The sequence below is a fragment of the Chinchilla lanigera genome, unplaced genomic scaffold (assembly GCF_000276665.1).
Source record: "Chinchilla lanigera isolate Chin_1 unplaced genomic scaffold, ChiLan1.0 scaffold00008, whole genome shotgun sequence".
Lineage (NCBI taxonomy): Eukaryota > Metazoa > Chordata > Mammalia > Rodentia > Chinchillidae > Chinchilla > Chinchilla lanigera.
Window position 1 is genome coordinate 23,722,776 of NW_004955409.1, and position 18,329 is coordinate 23,741,104.

Here is an 18,329-nt window from a genome sequence, read left to right on the forward strand (position 1 = left end):
AAGGCAAAACATGAATATATATATGAATAGCTGTGATGACTGTATTGCTGTTGTCTGATGGTGTATTGAAATGAACAGTTAATGCTCACAATTTTTTATGTTCTGATTGATGTTGCATGCTTGTGTCTGATGGTAGGAGCAACTGATTGGAAGGTAACAATACACAATGGAATTATAGTGGTGAACTCCTACCATCTTGTCTAGTGAAACTCTGTATTATCTCTAATGTTTTATTGAAGAATTATTTTCTTATTATCTTTAATGGTTTGAGCAATCTTTCACTCTTACATCTGGTAATCTGAGCAATGTAGTTGAGGATAGTGATGTGCAATGTAACAACCACTGTTGATATGTATTAATTTGTCTTGAGACCCTGTATCACTTCGAATGTTCTTGCTTTGATTTGTTTATGTTCGTGATATTGGTATGCTGCTACTGTTCTATTTTTTTGTATGTTTGTTTCTCATGTACTACTCTCTAAAAAAAAAAAAAAAAGAATTCAAAAGTAGCTTAAATATCTGTTTGTTATATTATGTACTCTATGTGACTACTGCTTCTTTTATGTTTGTAATACCTGTAATTATTCACCTTCAAATTGGTACATTTACATATCACATCTTGGTCATTTGCACTTTCCACCTCCCTTACCCTCCTTCTCCCATCTCCATAGAGGACACCTGTTTTCTGCCATCTCACTTTTATTTTGCTCTTTATTTATATTTGGGGCCTCTCACATTAGGTAGACCATGTGATATTCAGTTTTCTGTGTCTGTACTTAGTATTATGATATCAAGATCCATTCATTTTCCTATGACTCAAATTTATCCTTTTTTATGGCTGAGTACTACTCTATTATGCATAGATACCACATTTTCTTTATCCATCCATCTGCTGATTGGCATCTAGCCTATTTCTGTCATTTTAAGTGATTATGAATTGTGCTGCTATAAACATGTATATGTATGCATGTATCACTGTAATATGACTTTTAACTCTTTCAGGAAGATACTCAGAAGAGAATATCTATCATTAGTTTTTTAAGAAATCTCCAGGCTGATTTCCACAGTGGTTGTACTACTTTATATTCCCACCAATAATGTAAAACTGTTTCATTTCCCTCAGAGATTCACCAGCATTTGTTTTTAAAATTTTTTTTACTAGAACATAATGTTAAAATGAAATAAATCAGATATACAATCTTACATATTATATTTATTGTTTAGTGAGTGCTTGATAATAGTCATTCTTACTGGAAAGAAGTGGAATCTCAGTGTCGCTTTGATTTGTATTTATCTAATGGCCAAAGATGCTGAATATTTTTCATGTATTTATTGGCCATCTGAACTTCTGACAGTGTCTATCCATTTCGATTGCTTGGTTTTGATTGGGTCTTTCATCTTGCAGGGGGTCTAACTTTTTTGAGTTGTTTATATATTCTAGATATTAGTCCTTTGTCAGAGGAGTGGCTGGCTGTATGTAACCACTGTTATTTACTATTTTTGCAGTTAGTAATCAGAATGTTCCTGAGCAAGATTTCTACTTAATAGTTATTATTTTCATTTGTCAAATATTTTAACTAGTTATATTAAAAAAACTTTAATGCATTTAATAATATACATATGTCTTATAAAGAAAGGAGAGATGAAACACTTATGATTCAAATATGTTAAAAACTACTTTTAATGAGTGAAGTTGTTTGAAAGGCAAGCAAATTCTCTCCTTTAATTGTCATTTCTGGCAATAGGTTTGGTTTTACAAAATCTTTCTCACCGACCTGTGATGGGCCTTCAGGTCTATCAAATGGAAGCAACATGCTAAGGTTGATACTTGTTTAACATTTTATTTTATTTAAAATGTGGTTTGTGGGGATAGTGAGGGTTTCTGGGAATGGGGGTGAATAGTAGGAAGGAATGGGAGGGAAAGGGAAGTAAAAATGATCAAGATGCACTATAAACACATATATCAATAAACCATGATGAATGTATTCATTTAAGTGCTCGATTTCTTCAACATGAAGTACTTTCAGAAAGCCATTCAAATATTTGGTAAAAATAAAATATAACTGAGATTGTCATTTATATGGGCATTTTTCATAATATAGGTGATAAACATCTTTTGGACTTTAACTCCTATATCTGTTTTTCCCTACAATAAAGTATAAAACTAATAACAGGGATTTTTCCTAGATGCATATATTTCTAGGTAGGCTACTTATGGATAATAATATTTTATACAGGTTACTAGAGATAAAGTTTTCTTAAAAATTATACACTTGTGGGGCTGGGGATTTAGCTCAGTGGCACAGCGCCTGCATGGTAAGCCCAAGGTCGTGAGTTCGATTCCTGGTACCGGAAGAAAAACCAAAAAAAAAAGTAAAATAAAAATAAAAATTATCCACTTGTTTTTATAATTTTATAGAAAAGGAAAGAACATTTAAAAATTCAAACAGCTTAGCAGCGTATGCAGTGGAAGTGTAAATTTACTCTTTTCATTCCCACACATTTGATAAGAAATCTGACTACTTGCCTCAGGCCCACTTTCCAGATAACCTGCTATTAAGACCCTGATATATCACAAGGTAGAAGCTATGTATGTATGTTCACCCATTCACTTATTCATTCAAAAATACTGAATATCAAAATTGTCAAGCATGGATTCAAGTGCAAGATGCAGGGGTGAGCAAAGCAAAATTGTTCCTCTTGAAGAATGTATGTTCTGCAGGACAATTCACAGATCTAGGTTAGTGTCATGCAGACATGTCTATTATGAAAGAAATAAATAAGGGCCACAAATAGAGGAGCGCAGTTAGGGTGTAGCCTATTTTAGACAGTGTGATCAGGAACATTGAAACAGAAAGTTGAACAAAGTGAAAGAGCAGACGCACATGACATTCTGGTTGTAGAACACTCCAGACAGAGCAAACAAAGGTCAAGGCCTTGAGATATGAGTTATGTTTAAAATGTTTGAGACAATAAGGGAGCTAGCATGGCTGGAGTGAACCAAGAGGAGAAACACGTTAAGAACTGATGTTAGAGAAGTATCCAGGGAGAGAGTGTGTGTATACTTGCACAAATATCCTTTTTATAAATAAATAAGGTCATTGTGCATATATAGGCACAGACTTAAATGCCAACAGCCTCACACAGATAGATGAGTTTAAATTAAGTAGGCAGAATGGGAAACACAGTCAAATGCACAGTGCTCCTTTTAGAGAAGGTAACTTTTATTAGCCACAGTCAACTGTTAAAATGCACATGTATAAATTAGAGCCCAAATCTGTGCTGGAAAGAATGGCTATTATTAAGAAATCAACCAATAACAATTGCTGTGGGAAAAAAGGAACCCTACTCCACTGTAGAAGTGGTGCAACCACTATGGAAATCAGTGTGGAGTCCTCAAAAAACTTAAACTACGAGTTCCATTTGACTCAGCTAGCTCCCTTCTTGATATCTTCCTCCCCCAAATGAAAGCATCATACTTCCACAATATATGCACACCCATGTTTATAGCAGCACAATTTGTAATTCCTAAATCTTGGAAACAGCCCTAATGTTCACTAATGGATAAATGGATAAAGCTGTATTTTTATACAATAGAGTACTACTCTACCACAAAGAAGGATAAACTTGAGGTATTTATAGGTAGATGGACGCACTTTCAGACTACACTTTTAGGCGAAATAAATTGGACACATATGTTTAAATATCACATTGTTTCTCTGGTATGAGAAACTGAAAGTGTAAATAAGGACCAAAATGTGTAATAGGTAGTGGGAAATGGGAAGAAAATGTTCAAATGCAAAGATTGAAAAGGGAGGAAGGAAGGGAAAAGAGAAAAAGAACAGAATAGAAGGAAAAAATGGAAACAAAGCTTTTGTAAACATAGAGGGGTAAGAGGTTGAAAGGAGGGGAGGGGATGGGGAAGAAAAGAATATATATTATGCACAGGTACAAATTTCCTATGATAAATATGATCATTATGTATATCTAAAATGTACCAATAAAATTAACAAAAAAACAAAAAAGGGAAAAAATGCACATGTGTAATGGTATATATGTCAACTTGGCAATGCTATGGAACCCAAATATTTGGTTAACACCAATCTAAATGTTTAAACGAAGGTACTTTTTAGGTGCAATTAATATTTCAATCAGGCCTTATCCAGTCAGTTGAATGCCTTCAGAAAAGACTCAGTCCCCTGATTAAAAAGAGTTCCGCATCTGAGAACTCAAAACTGCAATGGAAACTATTCCCTGGTTCTCCTGCTTGCTGGCTTCCCTACAGACTTCAGACTTGCCAGTTCCTACACTGCCTGAGCCAATTCCTTTAAAATAGTCTTTTCCCTGCATACGCTTGGTCTGTTGGTTCTACTTCTCTGGAGGACCCTGACTGATAAACACTTCATGCCCCAACCCTAAGGGTTCTATGTTATCAGACCTACTACTTTTTATTTTGGTACCTAATTCATATTTTTAAACAATGTGTAGACCAAATAAAAATCCACGGATAGATTCTAATTAATTTTTCATTTTAAGAAATAACGCTGCAATTAAAGTTGGATAATAATCTTTCTCCTAAAGTTTTGTTTTAATTCTAACTTTTAAGAAAAGTAAAAATCCAAATAAATGTCTCTGATGACAGCTTTCAAATCTGAATAGTTTAGGCTTGGGAAAAAAAGAAACTTTGTTGGTAAGTCATGTAAGTGTTGATAGATGTTTCACGACATGGAGATCTATTTTGGCCCATATCCCTACAAATGAGAAAGGCTGAGGATATAGCTCAGTTGCACAAGCACCTGCCTGGCAAGTGCAAGGTCCTGGGTTCAATTCCCAGTACCAAAAAAGAAAAAGGTTACAAATGAGAAACCTAGATGCTGGACCTGGCTTGTGGTATATCAAAACACTTCATTCGCGTACACATTTATTAGGGACTTCTTAGTATGTGCGCTGCAGAGACAGCTACTGTGCAGAAAAAATTGGAAGAAACTATAGATGTACGATTAACTTTGGTTACTTACTCATTTTTTTTTTTTTTTTTGCACATAGCCACTCAAGGACTACTTATACATAAAGAATAGAAGCTCTCATTGGGGAAGTATGGGGCACACTTTTATATAAACACTGCACAGGGAATCTTAGAGTATTTACTGTGAAGGAATCACTGTAAATCAATAGAGTAGGGATTTTAGGTAGAATGAGATCACTTCTGGTGGAGAAAGCATAAAAGATTAATGGAATGGTTGGCATTTAAGCTGTGTTGGGAAGGCTCAATGAAAAGAGAGATGTAGTATTCCAGGAGGAATAGGTGATATGAGGAAAATACTCAAGTGGGAAAATGTAGGCGTGTTCCTGAAATAGTGGACAACTTATTTTGTGAGTACACAAAATGGCCAATTCAGTGTGACACATATTTCCTGAATGCCCACTGTGTAGAACACAAGGCAGTAATGACACAAATGTGAATGACACTTGGAGGAAAAGAGATGAATGATAAAATATTAAATCAGAAATAAACATGTATGTTAGGTAAAAGAGTCTGGAATTCACTGTATATTTACAGTTAAGGACTGTTGAAGGTTAAATGAGAGGTTAAAAATAATGTTTCTGGAACTTTAAAGAGGAAGTTTACAATCTGGTAAGGAGCAAGAAATGCTTGGTTATGAAACTATTCAAGTGTAGTCTAATGCAGGAGAAGGCAAAAATTACAGTAATTGCAAGGAAGACTCTAGCAAAATCTGGTTATAAATTAAAGAGACAAAGCAAAAGATTACCTGTGTAGGAGTCAATTGATACATGTGGAACTGTAATAGTGATGACTATGAGTTCTAAGACCAAGAGAAATAATCCAACTTTTTATCTAACAAAAAATAAAATTAAAATTTTTTCAAGCTAATATGGAAATAATGTTTATAAATGGCAATATCATGACTTAATATTGGCAAACCCATTTTTATACTAACTCTAGTTCCCTTGCTGGTCACAGCCATTAAATGACAAAACATTGTGTAAAATGCTCTTAAAAGAGGAGGTTGAGTCATTTTCTAAAATAACAAATAGCATTTGAGAAAAACACATTAAAATTTATCCCCTCACTCCCCTGTGATAACCCAGGAACACTCTACTACTGAGCTAAATCCCTATTCCTTTTTATTTATTTTTAAAATTTTGACATAGGGTCTAATTTGCACAGGGTGGCTTTGAACTTGTGATCTTTCTGCCTCAGCTTCCCCAGGGCTAAGATTACAGATATGTACCACCATGCCTGGCTTTAGTCTTAGTTTTAAAACTTGTAAGGCACAGACTTAGAATGCAAAACATGTCTTTCTTGGCACAAAGTCATAGAAGATAGAAACTATTTCCCAAGCAATACAATAGCCCCTTTTCTTTTTTTTTTTCTTTTTTTGGTGGCAGGGAGGTATTGGGGATAGAACAGAGCCTTTGCACTGAGCTACATCCTCAGCCTTTTAAAAAATGTTTTAAAAAAGTTTAGACTGGGTCTTGTTAAGTCAACAAGTTCACCTGGTTGAGCTCAAACTTGTAACCCTCCTGCCTCAGTCTCCAAGACTACTGAGGTTACAGATGGTGCCACCACATTAGGTGCTAATTTGTTGTCTTATGTCTCAAAAATTGACCTTATTAATATATTTCCTTTGCAAAGTACTTTAAAGTTTTTTTGTTTTTTTTTTTTAAATCCAGATATATCATCTAACTGATTTTCACAGTAAACCTGTCAATTTTATCTCGGGTGAAGTAATTAACATTCAGAAATTAAGTAATTAATTCAACGCCACTTTTATAAGTAGAGAGGAGGAAGGAAAGAATCTTTAAATGGATGTAAAACTAACTGGACATACAATAAGTATAAACTTTAAATTCTTTGTTCTTAAATATTTTTAAATTTTCTGTTTTGCATTCCAGAGTGACTAATCAATATGCACAGTGAACTGAACAGCACAGATGAAGCAAATTGTGTGTTAAAAGGCCTTGGAAACAGATACACTTTAATGGCATGAAAAGACAGTTTTTATCCTAAATATTACTAAACAAAAACTGAATCTACCTCATTTGAAGGAGTAATAAATTTCATAAAGATGTCAGGACTAGATAGAGCCTACTGTGTCAAAATAAAAATCTAGATTTATGAACTTATTTATAATTAAAAAATCATATGGAAGTATAATTCAAATCTTTATTTGAATTTTTATCACTGTTACTACAATGTACTAATGTAGTTCCATAGAGAGTTAATTCTGGTACGAAATGTGGAGGTGATAAAATGTTTATGTCACTGTGTAGGCAAATTGTGCAACAAATTAGAACACAGGCCCAATGAGATCAGATCACGTGTTCAAATCTACTCTTTTTTGAGACAAGATGTCACTATGCACACAGTTCAGGCTGGCCTTGAACACACCATGTAGCCCATGCAGGCCTGAACTTGTGGTAGTCCTCTTGTCCCAGCCTCCCATGTGCGGGCATGTGCCCCCACACTCAGCTGAACTCCATTCTTGATGAATTTACATTAATAAAAACATTGCTTCATGGCCAGAGTTCACACACTACAGTCACTTTTATATCAGTTCAGAGTTCTGACTGAAGAGCATATGATTCAATGTAAAACTATTATCACCATAAAAAAAGAACAGTCAGATCCTAGTGACAATCCTATTTCTCATTGTTAAAAATAGGATATATACAGATAAAATGTATGTAGAAAGAAAAATACTCATATTAAGTAACATCTGTAAAAAGAACTGCTAAGGTCTGAGTGTGTCCATAAAGTCTATGTTGGGGACTTAGTGCTTGTTATGGTTTGTGTCTGGGTGTCCCCCCAAAGCCTCATGCGGCCATGGGGCAGGCTTTTAGAGTTTGATTGATTATGGGTGTGAGAGCTACACCCGCCCTGGGGTGGATAGTTTGCATATGTAAGGGAGACAAAAAGGGTGCTTGAGGCCATTCCACCCTGGTGTGTGCTTGTTGCTTTGCTGTGTTCTGCCGCCATCAGCTGTAGCCCTCTGCCATGTGCCACTCTGCCTTGTAATCTGCCAAGTATAGACTGAAACCTCCACAAACTGTAAGTGAAATAAACCTTTCCTTCCTTAATTTTGGGTATCAGGTATTTTGTCCCAGCAACAAGAGAAAAGTAACTGAGACAGTGCTACACAGCAGTGTTGGGGGCTGGGGTGAATGAGAGGTAGTTATAGGTCACGAGGGGTCTGAAATGCTGAATAGATTAATGTTGCTGCTGTAGGAATGAGCTACGTAGTGCAACAGCAGCACTACTGCAAAAGTGGAGTCCGGCCCTCACTTCTAGGCTTGCTCTCACCCTCTCTTGCCCTTCTGCCTCTTGCTGTGGATGATGCAATGCCAGATGCTAGCGCCATGAACATCTCATCCTCCAGAGCTGCAAGTGAAATACATTTCTGCTCACTATGAATTACCTAGTCTGTGGTATTCTGTATTAAAATATACATACGTATTTAACATAGACAGTCCATATACAAAATATAATCATTTCATGTAAAATGGATTAAGACATGAATGTAGAAAGAAATTGAGAATTTTGTGGTTTTTGAGTATATTTCATATAGCCTCTATATCTTTATGGTTTCTATGACTTTGACATGTATATTACAAATCCAGTAAATAGGGTTCATGATTATCCCACTCTCACTACCTCAAACATCTAAATATTATATTTAATTATTTAAAAAACTAGTACAATTGTAGGAAACACTACCTTAAAATATGGTACAACCTATTCAATATTCTGGCTCTGAAATGTGAACTTTACCATGTTCTGAATAAGCATTAGAAATTCAAATGTGGAATTGCACAAAATGAAAATTTAAAACATATTAATTGCTATTAGGATAAAGAACTATATTAAATCTTATTTTCTTGGCATCAAATAACAGGATGCAATTTTTGTGTAAAGACTTCACTTTTTACTTTTTTTAAGCAAAGGCATATATAAGGAAGCACTATAAAATCAGCAAACACTGAAACTTAGGCATTCCTCCATTAAGAAAAGAATTTGTTATTATTATGCCTCTTGAACTTAGGAATGCAGCACTACAGGTTTACAATAACAGGAAAAAATCATTACTACATACAAATCTAACACTGCAAATTCAACATTCATCCCTGATGAAACTGTTGAGTTGTATACTAATGAAGCTGTTGCAGTTTCAGTATTTAGCACACGGATAAGTTACTAATACTTTACTAGTAGTACTGTTATAACAAATAAACTTTATTTGAAGCAGTAATCTTATTTTTCTCCTGCTAGCTTTATATGAAAGAGCTATGTGTTACAGAGGTAAAGTTAGTATCTCTGCCCACCAAACTCACTAGTCCTTGTCCTTAACTGCCAAAGGAAATAAAGAGCCAACATTTCCTTTCCTTTTCTTAGCACTCAAAGCCTTCAAAATCCAAAAGAAGCAAAAAAAAATAAAAACTAAAAATTATATTTTCATACAAAGAAATGGAATGCTTATAGCAACAGCACCTCTTATTTTAACCAAGTAACAGCAAATAGTTTTTAGGAAAAAATTTAGAGTAAGGTCAATATCACTACCTAGAAAATTAAGTACATACAGAACAGAAGTCATCAGGATGTGCTAATATGACCCTTAGATGAATGACTGGTCATGCATTCTCTTCTTTGGCTTAGAAAATTGAGCACCAGACTTGAGATATACTGTTTTGATACTTCACACCTGGTACATATAAGCTATAATGCTGACTCACTTCTGATTCCAGCTAACTGTCCCATATGTTTCTCACCTCATTTTTCTTAATTATTGATAGAAAACTATTTAATACAATAATATACATATATATGTAAATGTAAAACTGATTTAAATAGGTGAAAATGTATTTCTTCACACCTTTCTAGACAATTACCTATGAAAGCAGTCATCATATCTATGTATCTCTATCTACCTACCTAAAAACTAGAATATCCTTAGTTTTCTTCATATAAAATGGAACTTTTTCTTTGCTCCTATAACATAAGGAGCTTTGAGGAAAACCCTAGAATCTCACAGTTGCATTTCACATATGGATATGTACGCACCATTTATGCAACCATGTAAGAAATATTATTCACTTTCATAAAATCAGATTAAATTAGAATCTAAGCTACCATAAAACTCAAGCTTGCTTCTTTTTGGTAATTTCCTCCCTCTTCCTAGAGCTGTACATCCGAGGAATGTTACCTCTATTTATTTAAAATAAATTTATGTATCTCTTCACAGAATATTTCTGTACCAATTAAAAAACTGTGGCAAGATAACATAAAATGTACCATTTTAACTATACAATTCAGTGGCAATACATACATTCACAGCTCTAGTACCTTTAAAAATCATCATAAATGGAAACGCTGTATCTGTTACACAGCCTTCCCCATCCAGGCCTGGAAGCCAATATTATATTTTCTATTTCTATGCATTTGCCTATTTTAGGGGCTTATATAAGTGGAATCATACTATAACATTTTGTTTTGTTTATTTCACTAACCATAATATTTTTGAAGTTCATGTATGTTGCAGCCTAACAGAAGTTCATTCCTTTTGAAGGCTGAATTATATATATATATATGTATGTATGTATGTATATACGTATATATATATACGTATATATACATATATATATACGTGTATATATATGTGTGTGTATATATATATATACACATTTTCTTTATCTTTTATTTATCTTAACCTGAGTTGTTTGGCTGTCATGAATAACGGTGCTGTGAACATTGGTATACAAGCACCTGTTTGAATCTGTTTTCAATTATTTCCAGTGTGCACCCAGGAGTGGAATTATGAAATCAAATGGTAATTCTACATTTGACTTCTGATGAAGTACCAATTTTCCACTGTAGCTATATCATTCTACATTCCCATGTGCAATGCATGAAAGTTCTTTGCAACTTTCTGCTTGATGGGAACATGAATGTTGCCAGAGGATAAGCTTTTCACATTTTTCTGGAGTGGCTCCCACATTTGTCTGTGCATCAAACATTATACAGGTATCTTCTTTAGATTCACCTACGTATACTGTCACCATATGAACATGTAGCTTTTATTCATTTTTAGATAATTTTCTAGATTGGCCTTTATAATCAGCATCCCAAACATAACATCACTATTTTGAGGGACAATATCTAAGTTAATATTCAATACTTTCATATCACGAGTCTTTAATTACTTTATATCTTGTGATCCTCATCTCTTCTCACTTTATCCAACTATTTCTAAAATGAAACTGTAAATATCACCACTGCTCAGAACAGTGTGCTTCAGTTCTGAAATCTTAAATAGCAATGTTCTATTTTCTGACTATCACCTATCATTCAGCTCTTAAATTTTCCCAATTCCTATTCAATTTACTATCAGATTTCTTTAAGATTTATGATTTCTTGATTCTTTTTTTCTCAGCTTACTTACCCCTTCAATTTTATTTCCTAACGTATTTAGCTTATGCAGTCATTCATCATCTCTACACCTCTTTGCTAGTACCCTCAAAGTCTCTGTGCTCCACTGTTTTTGCCCTGGAAATTTGTAATCCCAAGTCATTATAATCTTCTGTGATGCTATACAAGAGCAGTCAAATATTTTAAATTACATAGTCATACGAAAAGAACCTTTACAGTTTTTTATTTTTATTGGTATATGGTTGCAGTCCATAATGATTACATTTTTTATGGGGAGTTAGTCCATGTACACAGCACCTCTTAATTCTTTTTTCATCCTCTTCTCGTCCCTTATCCCTCTCCCTGCATCTTGGGCCATTCTCTTTTGCAAAAGATTTATCTATTTCATACTGGTTTCTCTTTTATGAGAAACTCAAAATATAAATAAAGAGCAACATAAAAGAACCCATAAAAATTTTTGCATCTACCCTCGCTGAGTCCTCAGGATTGCTTGACTTGGGTCTTTCTCTCACCTGTATTTATTCTCTCTCTCTCTCTTCTTCAGTGGATATTCTAACTCTTCTCACACTTGTCAAAACCTCCTGACTTCTTATGTTCAGAAGCTCACGTTAACCTGTATTTTATAGGGTAACCTGTATTTACACTCACAACTACTCTTTTCTGCTTCATTCCTATCTGTGATCACATTTGTCTATTTGCTTATGTAAGATGAACTCTTCGGCAGATAGCTCTAAATTCTACCTCTTCCACCTCCTTTGGAATTCTGTTCAATAACATTTCTATCAGCTCCTTTCAATTAGCCACACAGGCTCAAGAATTTGTCAATTTTCAAAAACAGAAAATAAAAATCCTTAAACTACCTTCTCTTCCTCGTCTCAACTATATTCTCTCTGTCTCTGTCTGTCTCTGTCTCTCTCCTACCTTTCCCTCTCTCTCTCTGTCTTCCAATCTCTTACCCACTCTTTCTCTCCCTGTGTCTGTCTCTCTATGCCTGTATGTCTGTCTCTGTCTCTCCCTAGTGTGTGTGTGTAGCCAGGGCCTTTGCACTGAGCCTTTGCACTGAGCTAGTTATCCAGCCTCTTTAATTTTTAAATTTTGAAATAGGGTCTCACTAAGTCACACAGGCTGGGACTTGCAATCCTCCTGCCTCAGCTTCACTATCATCTTTCTTATTCTTGTTTCTTCAAGGACTATTCTGTTGTCCAAACTGCTATGTTTTTCCTAATTACTCTTCAATGTGCAGAGAACTGGTTTCTATATCTAATACTCTATAAAATACTACTTTTTTGGAAAGTAGATTTTATACGCAAAATTCAAACACAAAAGATACTTTCGTGTATCCAAACCCCAAATGCCTTACTACATAATCAGCAATCATCTTAAAAGTAGTAATTACAAAGTTACTTGCAAAGGGTATCTTTGATCCAGTAACTGTTAATTCTGTTTCGAAGAGATCATACAACCCTTAGATTCATGTAGATTTTTAAAAGGGCTATGAAAAATATTTAACTTTATAATTCAGAAAAAATAATTTGACAATCTTTTGAAATTCAGCAAAGAGAAGGAAGCTTAAGAAATGGCATCAAAGTTTATTTTCAGGAAGTAATGCTAGTTTATGGAAATTATCATGCACCTCTTGGAATTCTTACACTCTCACTTCACCAACATAACTCACAAAGATCGCAGGAGCTGGTACCATAAAAACTCTCTGTAACAATAAAGTAAATCTACTACTTTCCATACTGTAATATCCATGGTCAGACGCAAATTACACAATACTCAAAAATCTTAATAGAGACCTCTTTTTATTATTTTATCAAGAAGAGACTTTAACTTAATTCAGCTAACTGCAACACACTTGTGAAACATAAATTCTCAAACGCGGTTATGTATGGGGATTTTTAGGGGCTTTACAACATGCTGATACCTAATGTAATTGACCTGTGTTGTGCTGGGCACTAGAATTTTTAGAGGCTTCTAAAATAATTCTAACAGAAGCAACAGTTGATAATCACTAGTATAAAAGATGGAAAGAGAAGGCTTTACAGTCTCTAACAAACAAACAAAAATGCTTGGTAAGATGTATGCCTTCACTGTCAGAATTTGCCTATCTGCGTATAGACAAAGCAGCGCCACATATATGCTGATTGTTATTGGTGAATGGTAACTGATAACTGTATTAAATTCCTAGAGCTGCTGTAACAAAGTATCATAAAAGTAGTGACTTCAATCAGTGGAAATTTAACCTCACCCAGTAATGCATCCTGTAATTCTGAAATCAAGTTTAAACTAGGCTATGCTCTCTTTGAGAGCTGTAAAATCCTTCCTGGCCTATCCTGGTGTTCAGCGTTTGCTGGCTATCTTTGGCACTCCTAGACTTGCACATGCACTACTCCAGTCACACAGCTGCCTTCATATTTTCTTCCCCTTCTGCATGTTGCCTCCATGTGCAGATTTCCAATATTTTCATGAGCACACAGTCACACTGGATTAGAAATTACTCTAACGACCTCAGTTTAATATGACTGCCTCTCTAATGACCCTATTTCAAAATAAGGTCACATTCTGGGAGTTACGAGTTCAGCATATCTTTTGGGGAAAGAAAGGGAGAGAGGACACCATTTAATCTATAACACTAACCAACTATTGAAAATGTCAGTGCCACTCCTCCAAAGCAGGTGTTTTTAACTTGGGAATGGGAAAAAAATTTTATTTTCACTTATTCTCATGGAAGTACAGAGGAATGGTACCATTATAAGCATAGTAATAAATCACAATGGTACTGTAATGGTTCTTATGAGAACGCAGCTATACCAGTCACTGGTATTTTCATGTTGCATTTTAGTATTTTTAATTGCAATAATAATAATAATAATCACTCAATTGAAACTTTAGTTACAGATCTGCTGCTACATTGAGTGACTTCATGCCTTAATAATGATGCATATATGCAGTAACATGTTATAATATTTTTATGGTTTTATTACAGGAAAACATTTTAATTGCAGTGTAGGCATTAAGCATCTGAGACTATATCCACATTTTTAAAAACCTTCAACAATTTATAGTCTCAGACATGAAATTTTTTAGTATCAAGAAATATAGAGAGAGCCTTATATTAGTGCTGTTAAGCTTTTATTTTTGCTGCAATCTACTATGAGAATGTACATTTGACATATAACCCAGTATGCACTCTTACCTCTCATACACACAACAGAAAACCAAAAGAAAAGGATCATAAAACAATACAAGGTATGTACTCTGGCAATTTCTATTCTAATTCTTTTCATTAAAAAATGCCAGTTTTGAGCCACTGAATTCATTTCACAACTACTCCTGGAACATGAATTAAATAAGCCTGTTAAAAATCTTTTAGTGACATTTCTTTAGAAATATCTAATAGCATATTATAAGTAAAGAGTTATTACTGCTACTCATGTACTACTTTAAAAATACATATCATTTTAGAGGTAGAATTTAGATGGACAACTTAGCAGTTCAATAGCTAACCAGGCTTCGTTTATATAACTAGTAATAAATTATATAAATTTTTTAATTTAATTTTTAAATTGCAACCGTACCAAATGTTGGAAGGAAAAGAGGTATAATACAAATTTATGCCTAAATAATTCTAAAAATATAAAATGCTTTAAATCCATAATGTTAAATTTCACAAAGGGTATTTACTCATCCACTATTGTCAAGTCAGGTAGAAATATTTTCCAAACTAGTAATATTTACTTAACCCCAAGGTAAAAATAATTTACCTGTAGTAAACTCGTAGTGTCTGAATTTCTTCTTCTAGTTTCTTGTATTGTTCAACTGCAGTTTCTTTTGCTTGACGCATTGATAACAAATTTGCCTGCATGTAATCGATATGTTTTGAAAATACAGTATTAGTTCTTTTTGTAAAAATGAAGTACAGTATGAATAGAAGTCTTGCATTTCTGTTGGTTCAAAAACCTATAACATTTTTAGTAGTGTCACAATGTCCCATAAAATAGTCCAAACATATTAACGACAAAAATACTAAAGTCAGGAATATGTTAAGTTAGCCAACTTTCCTCATTACTAAACTTCAACTTTATTTTATCTGTATCATCAGATATATGGCCTTCTGCAATGTTTAACTTTATACATAGAATTCAGAATGTGGAACACAGGGCCGGAGCAATATCTACAGCAGAGATAAGCACAATGGGTGTTTCACACACAAATGTAATGCGGCTCCACTGCCTGATCACACTAGGTTTTCTTTTAACTTTATTAATAGTAAAACTCAGAAAATTCTAAATATGTTGTTAAGCTATCTTTGATATTTAATGTGAAAAAATACATAAGACTGCAATCTGATTCTTACAGATATTATTTAACCTTTTCTATTCCTTTTCTGTAGAGAAACAATGCCTAAAAGAATAGCCACAACCTTGACTTTTAAAGATAACTGTATTCAAGGGATGCTACTGATCCCCCCTAACTGAAATATTTGAGTTTTAAAGCATTGGAAATCAGTTTTTAAAACGATTTAGATTAATTTTTAACTAATACACAAAAATGTAAAAGTTGTATCTATCAATTGGTAGCACTATAGTTTGATAATATATACATTGTATAATGTTTAAATCAGGTTAAACATATCTATATCCTCAAACATTTCTCATCTCTTTATGGTGAAAAACTTTCAACATATTTTCTTCTAGCTTTTTAGATATACAGTTCATTACTGTCATCTATAAAGGGTTTTTCTGGACAAGGTTTAGAGCAGTAATTTAAAAATAATTTGTTGCCTTCCCCGTCATCATTTCTGTTAGACTTTAAACACTGTCAAAAAAGGTTTTCAACATGACTTTTTAAATATGGCACTGATAAATCAGATTTTAGTATTATTTATTCAAAATTTAACCTATAGGAAAATATTCTTTTTCTTTAAATGGTGTTAGATATGGAAGACAGGGCACATAGATGATAATCCTCACAAACAACAGCAGTGCTAATAATTAAAAATAATTGAAAACTTGGAGGTGGAGTTTCAAAACTTTACTGAATGCATATGATTTCACTGCAGTTATTTTTTTCCTAAGAATGTAGTCATAAGAAAAATCATGAAATTCTAATTATAGGAAAATTAATTAGTGTAATGAAGGTGAACACTAGATAATGCTCATTAATGCCACAGAACTATAAGAATATACAATAGTTTAGATATCTGAATGGAAGTTTATACACAAGATATTAATTTGTTTCTTATCTGGACTAATGGATTCTAATAAAGAGTTACTTTTTAATTAAGTTTAAGATGGCTGAATACTTTTTTTAAACACACTATGTCATAATTGATGAAACATACTCTAAAAAGTGGAAAAAGTATTAATAATAAAAAAGTGGTTGGTTCTTGATGTCAATTATTAACCACTTTGCTATTTTTCACTGTACTAAAAGTATGATTGAAATGATAACTTGGAAAGCACAGATACTATGACTAATGGCAAGTTTTAAAAGAATCATACAAAAACAGACAAATCCCATTCAACTTAGGAGATCTCAAGCATCCTGCTGCATGTATTCAAGTAATATCAAATACTGGACAGGTGACAGAAAATTTGATAAACATATTGCTAATCCGAAATACCTAAAGCAATAAAATACACTGTTAATAGAGAATTAAATCAATAGTAAGAGTGTAAAATATCCTTGAAAATGAGCAAGATGGTTATTTGAACTTTCTTCTGCAAAGTAACAGAAACAAAAAGTCAGAAGTGAACAACCATAAAGGCAATGTTCTTATAGAAAATCACAAAATGTAGATTTTGCTTGAAAATTTCCATAATGAAAATGTGATCATGATAACTTTACTTATATTTTCATGTTTAAGGTAATATTAAACATTTCACTTTCGCTCTACATACAGTTGGCAATGAAGAAAGGTTAATTTGAATCATCTGTAGGAAAATGAATGCACCTTGAGACCACAAGGTTAAATTAAATAAATCAAATTTACAAGTGTAAATATCACATGGTTTCTCTTAAATGAGAAATCTAAATTATAAATAGAGAACAAAACAAAAGAGAGCTAATAAGAAGTAGGGAGACAGGTCTTTCTCAAATGAGAAGAGGATCAAGAAAATGGAGGGGGTGATGAAAGAGGACAAAAAAGGAATTAAGATGTGTTGAGGAATGTAAGCATTATATACTGCAAACATGTGCTACTAAAAAAAAATTAATTCACTCAGTTTCTTAATTCTACTGTCTAATTTCCCTTCTAGGCCCTCATGGCTATCTTCAAAGTTATTATAAACTTTCTGGCTTTACAGTCTCCTTTATCAGACATATGCTTACCTGGCCAGCATATCTTTTTCTGGTTAATATCCTTACCCTACGTCAAGGACGAACTTTTAGCTGTCATTACCTCAGGTTTAAGATCCACATCAGAGTATTCTATCCCACTCGCCCCAGATGGAAACAGTTCCTGATGGTAGCATTTGTACTCCTGGATCCCTCTGTACAGAAGACAGATCCAGATCCATTTCTTTTTATCTACATTTTGTAAATTTTACTAGTACATGTTTGTAGGACACAATGATTACATTCATTGTAGGGAACTTCCTGGGTAGATAAACCCATTTTTTGTGTGTGTATGGGGAGAGGGAAGTGCAGTGGAAACTTGGCTTAGTTTCACTTAGATATCCATTACACATAGTGTAAAAACATTTTAATTTAAATGTTTTATTTCTATTTTATTTCCAAGATTCATTAATTCCATCACCACAAGTCAAAAACAAATTCCCTATAAGAAACATTAAGGAAATTAGTAAACTAGATATTTTTCTTATTTTTTCCTACATCTTATTCCACATTTCTGGCACTTTATAAAAACTGTCTACATT

General features: G+C 33.6%; 1 protein-coding gene and 1 long non-coding RNA gene across 3 annotated transcripts in view; both read right to left on the reverse strand.

Annotated features, from left to right (window-relative positions):
* The window catches only part of Mipol1 (mirror-image polydactyly 1), a 328,974-nt gene that overhangs the window by 117,704 nt on the left and 192,941 nt on the right, over window positions 1–18,329 (reverse strand). For both annotated transcript variants that reach the window (XM_005376900.2, XM_013510359.1), the window contains one exon: window positions 15,213–15,307. In XM_005376900.2, the coding sequence (XP_005376957.1) occupies window positions 15,213–15,307 (95 nt within the window). The remainder of the gene's footprint in view (window positions 1–15,212; window positions 15,308–18,329) is intronic.
* LOC102021425 overlaps window positions 17,829–18,329 on the reverse strand; it is a 31,517-nt gene continuing 31,016 nt past the window's right edge. Inside the window, exon 3 of the long non-coding RNA XR_259789.2 lies at window positions 17,829–17,942. This is a non-coding gene — a long non-coding RNA (uncharacterized LOC102021425). The remainder of the gene's footprint in view (window positions 17,943–18,329) is intronic.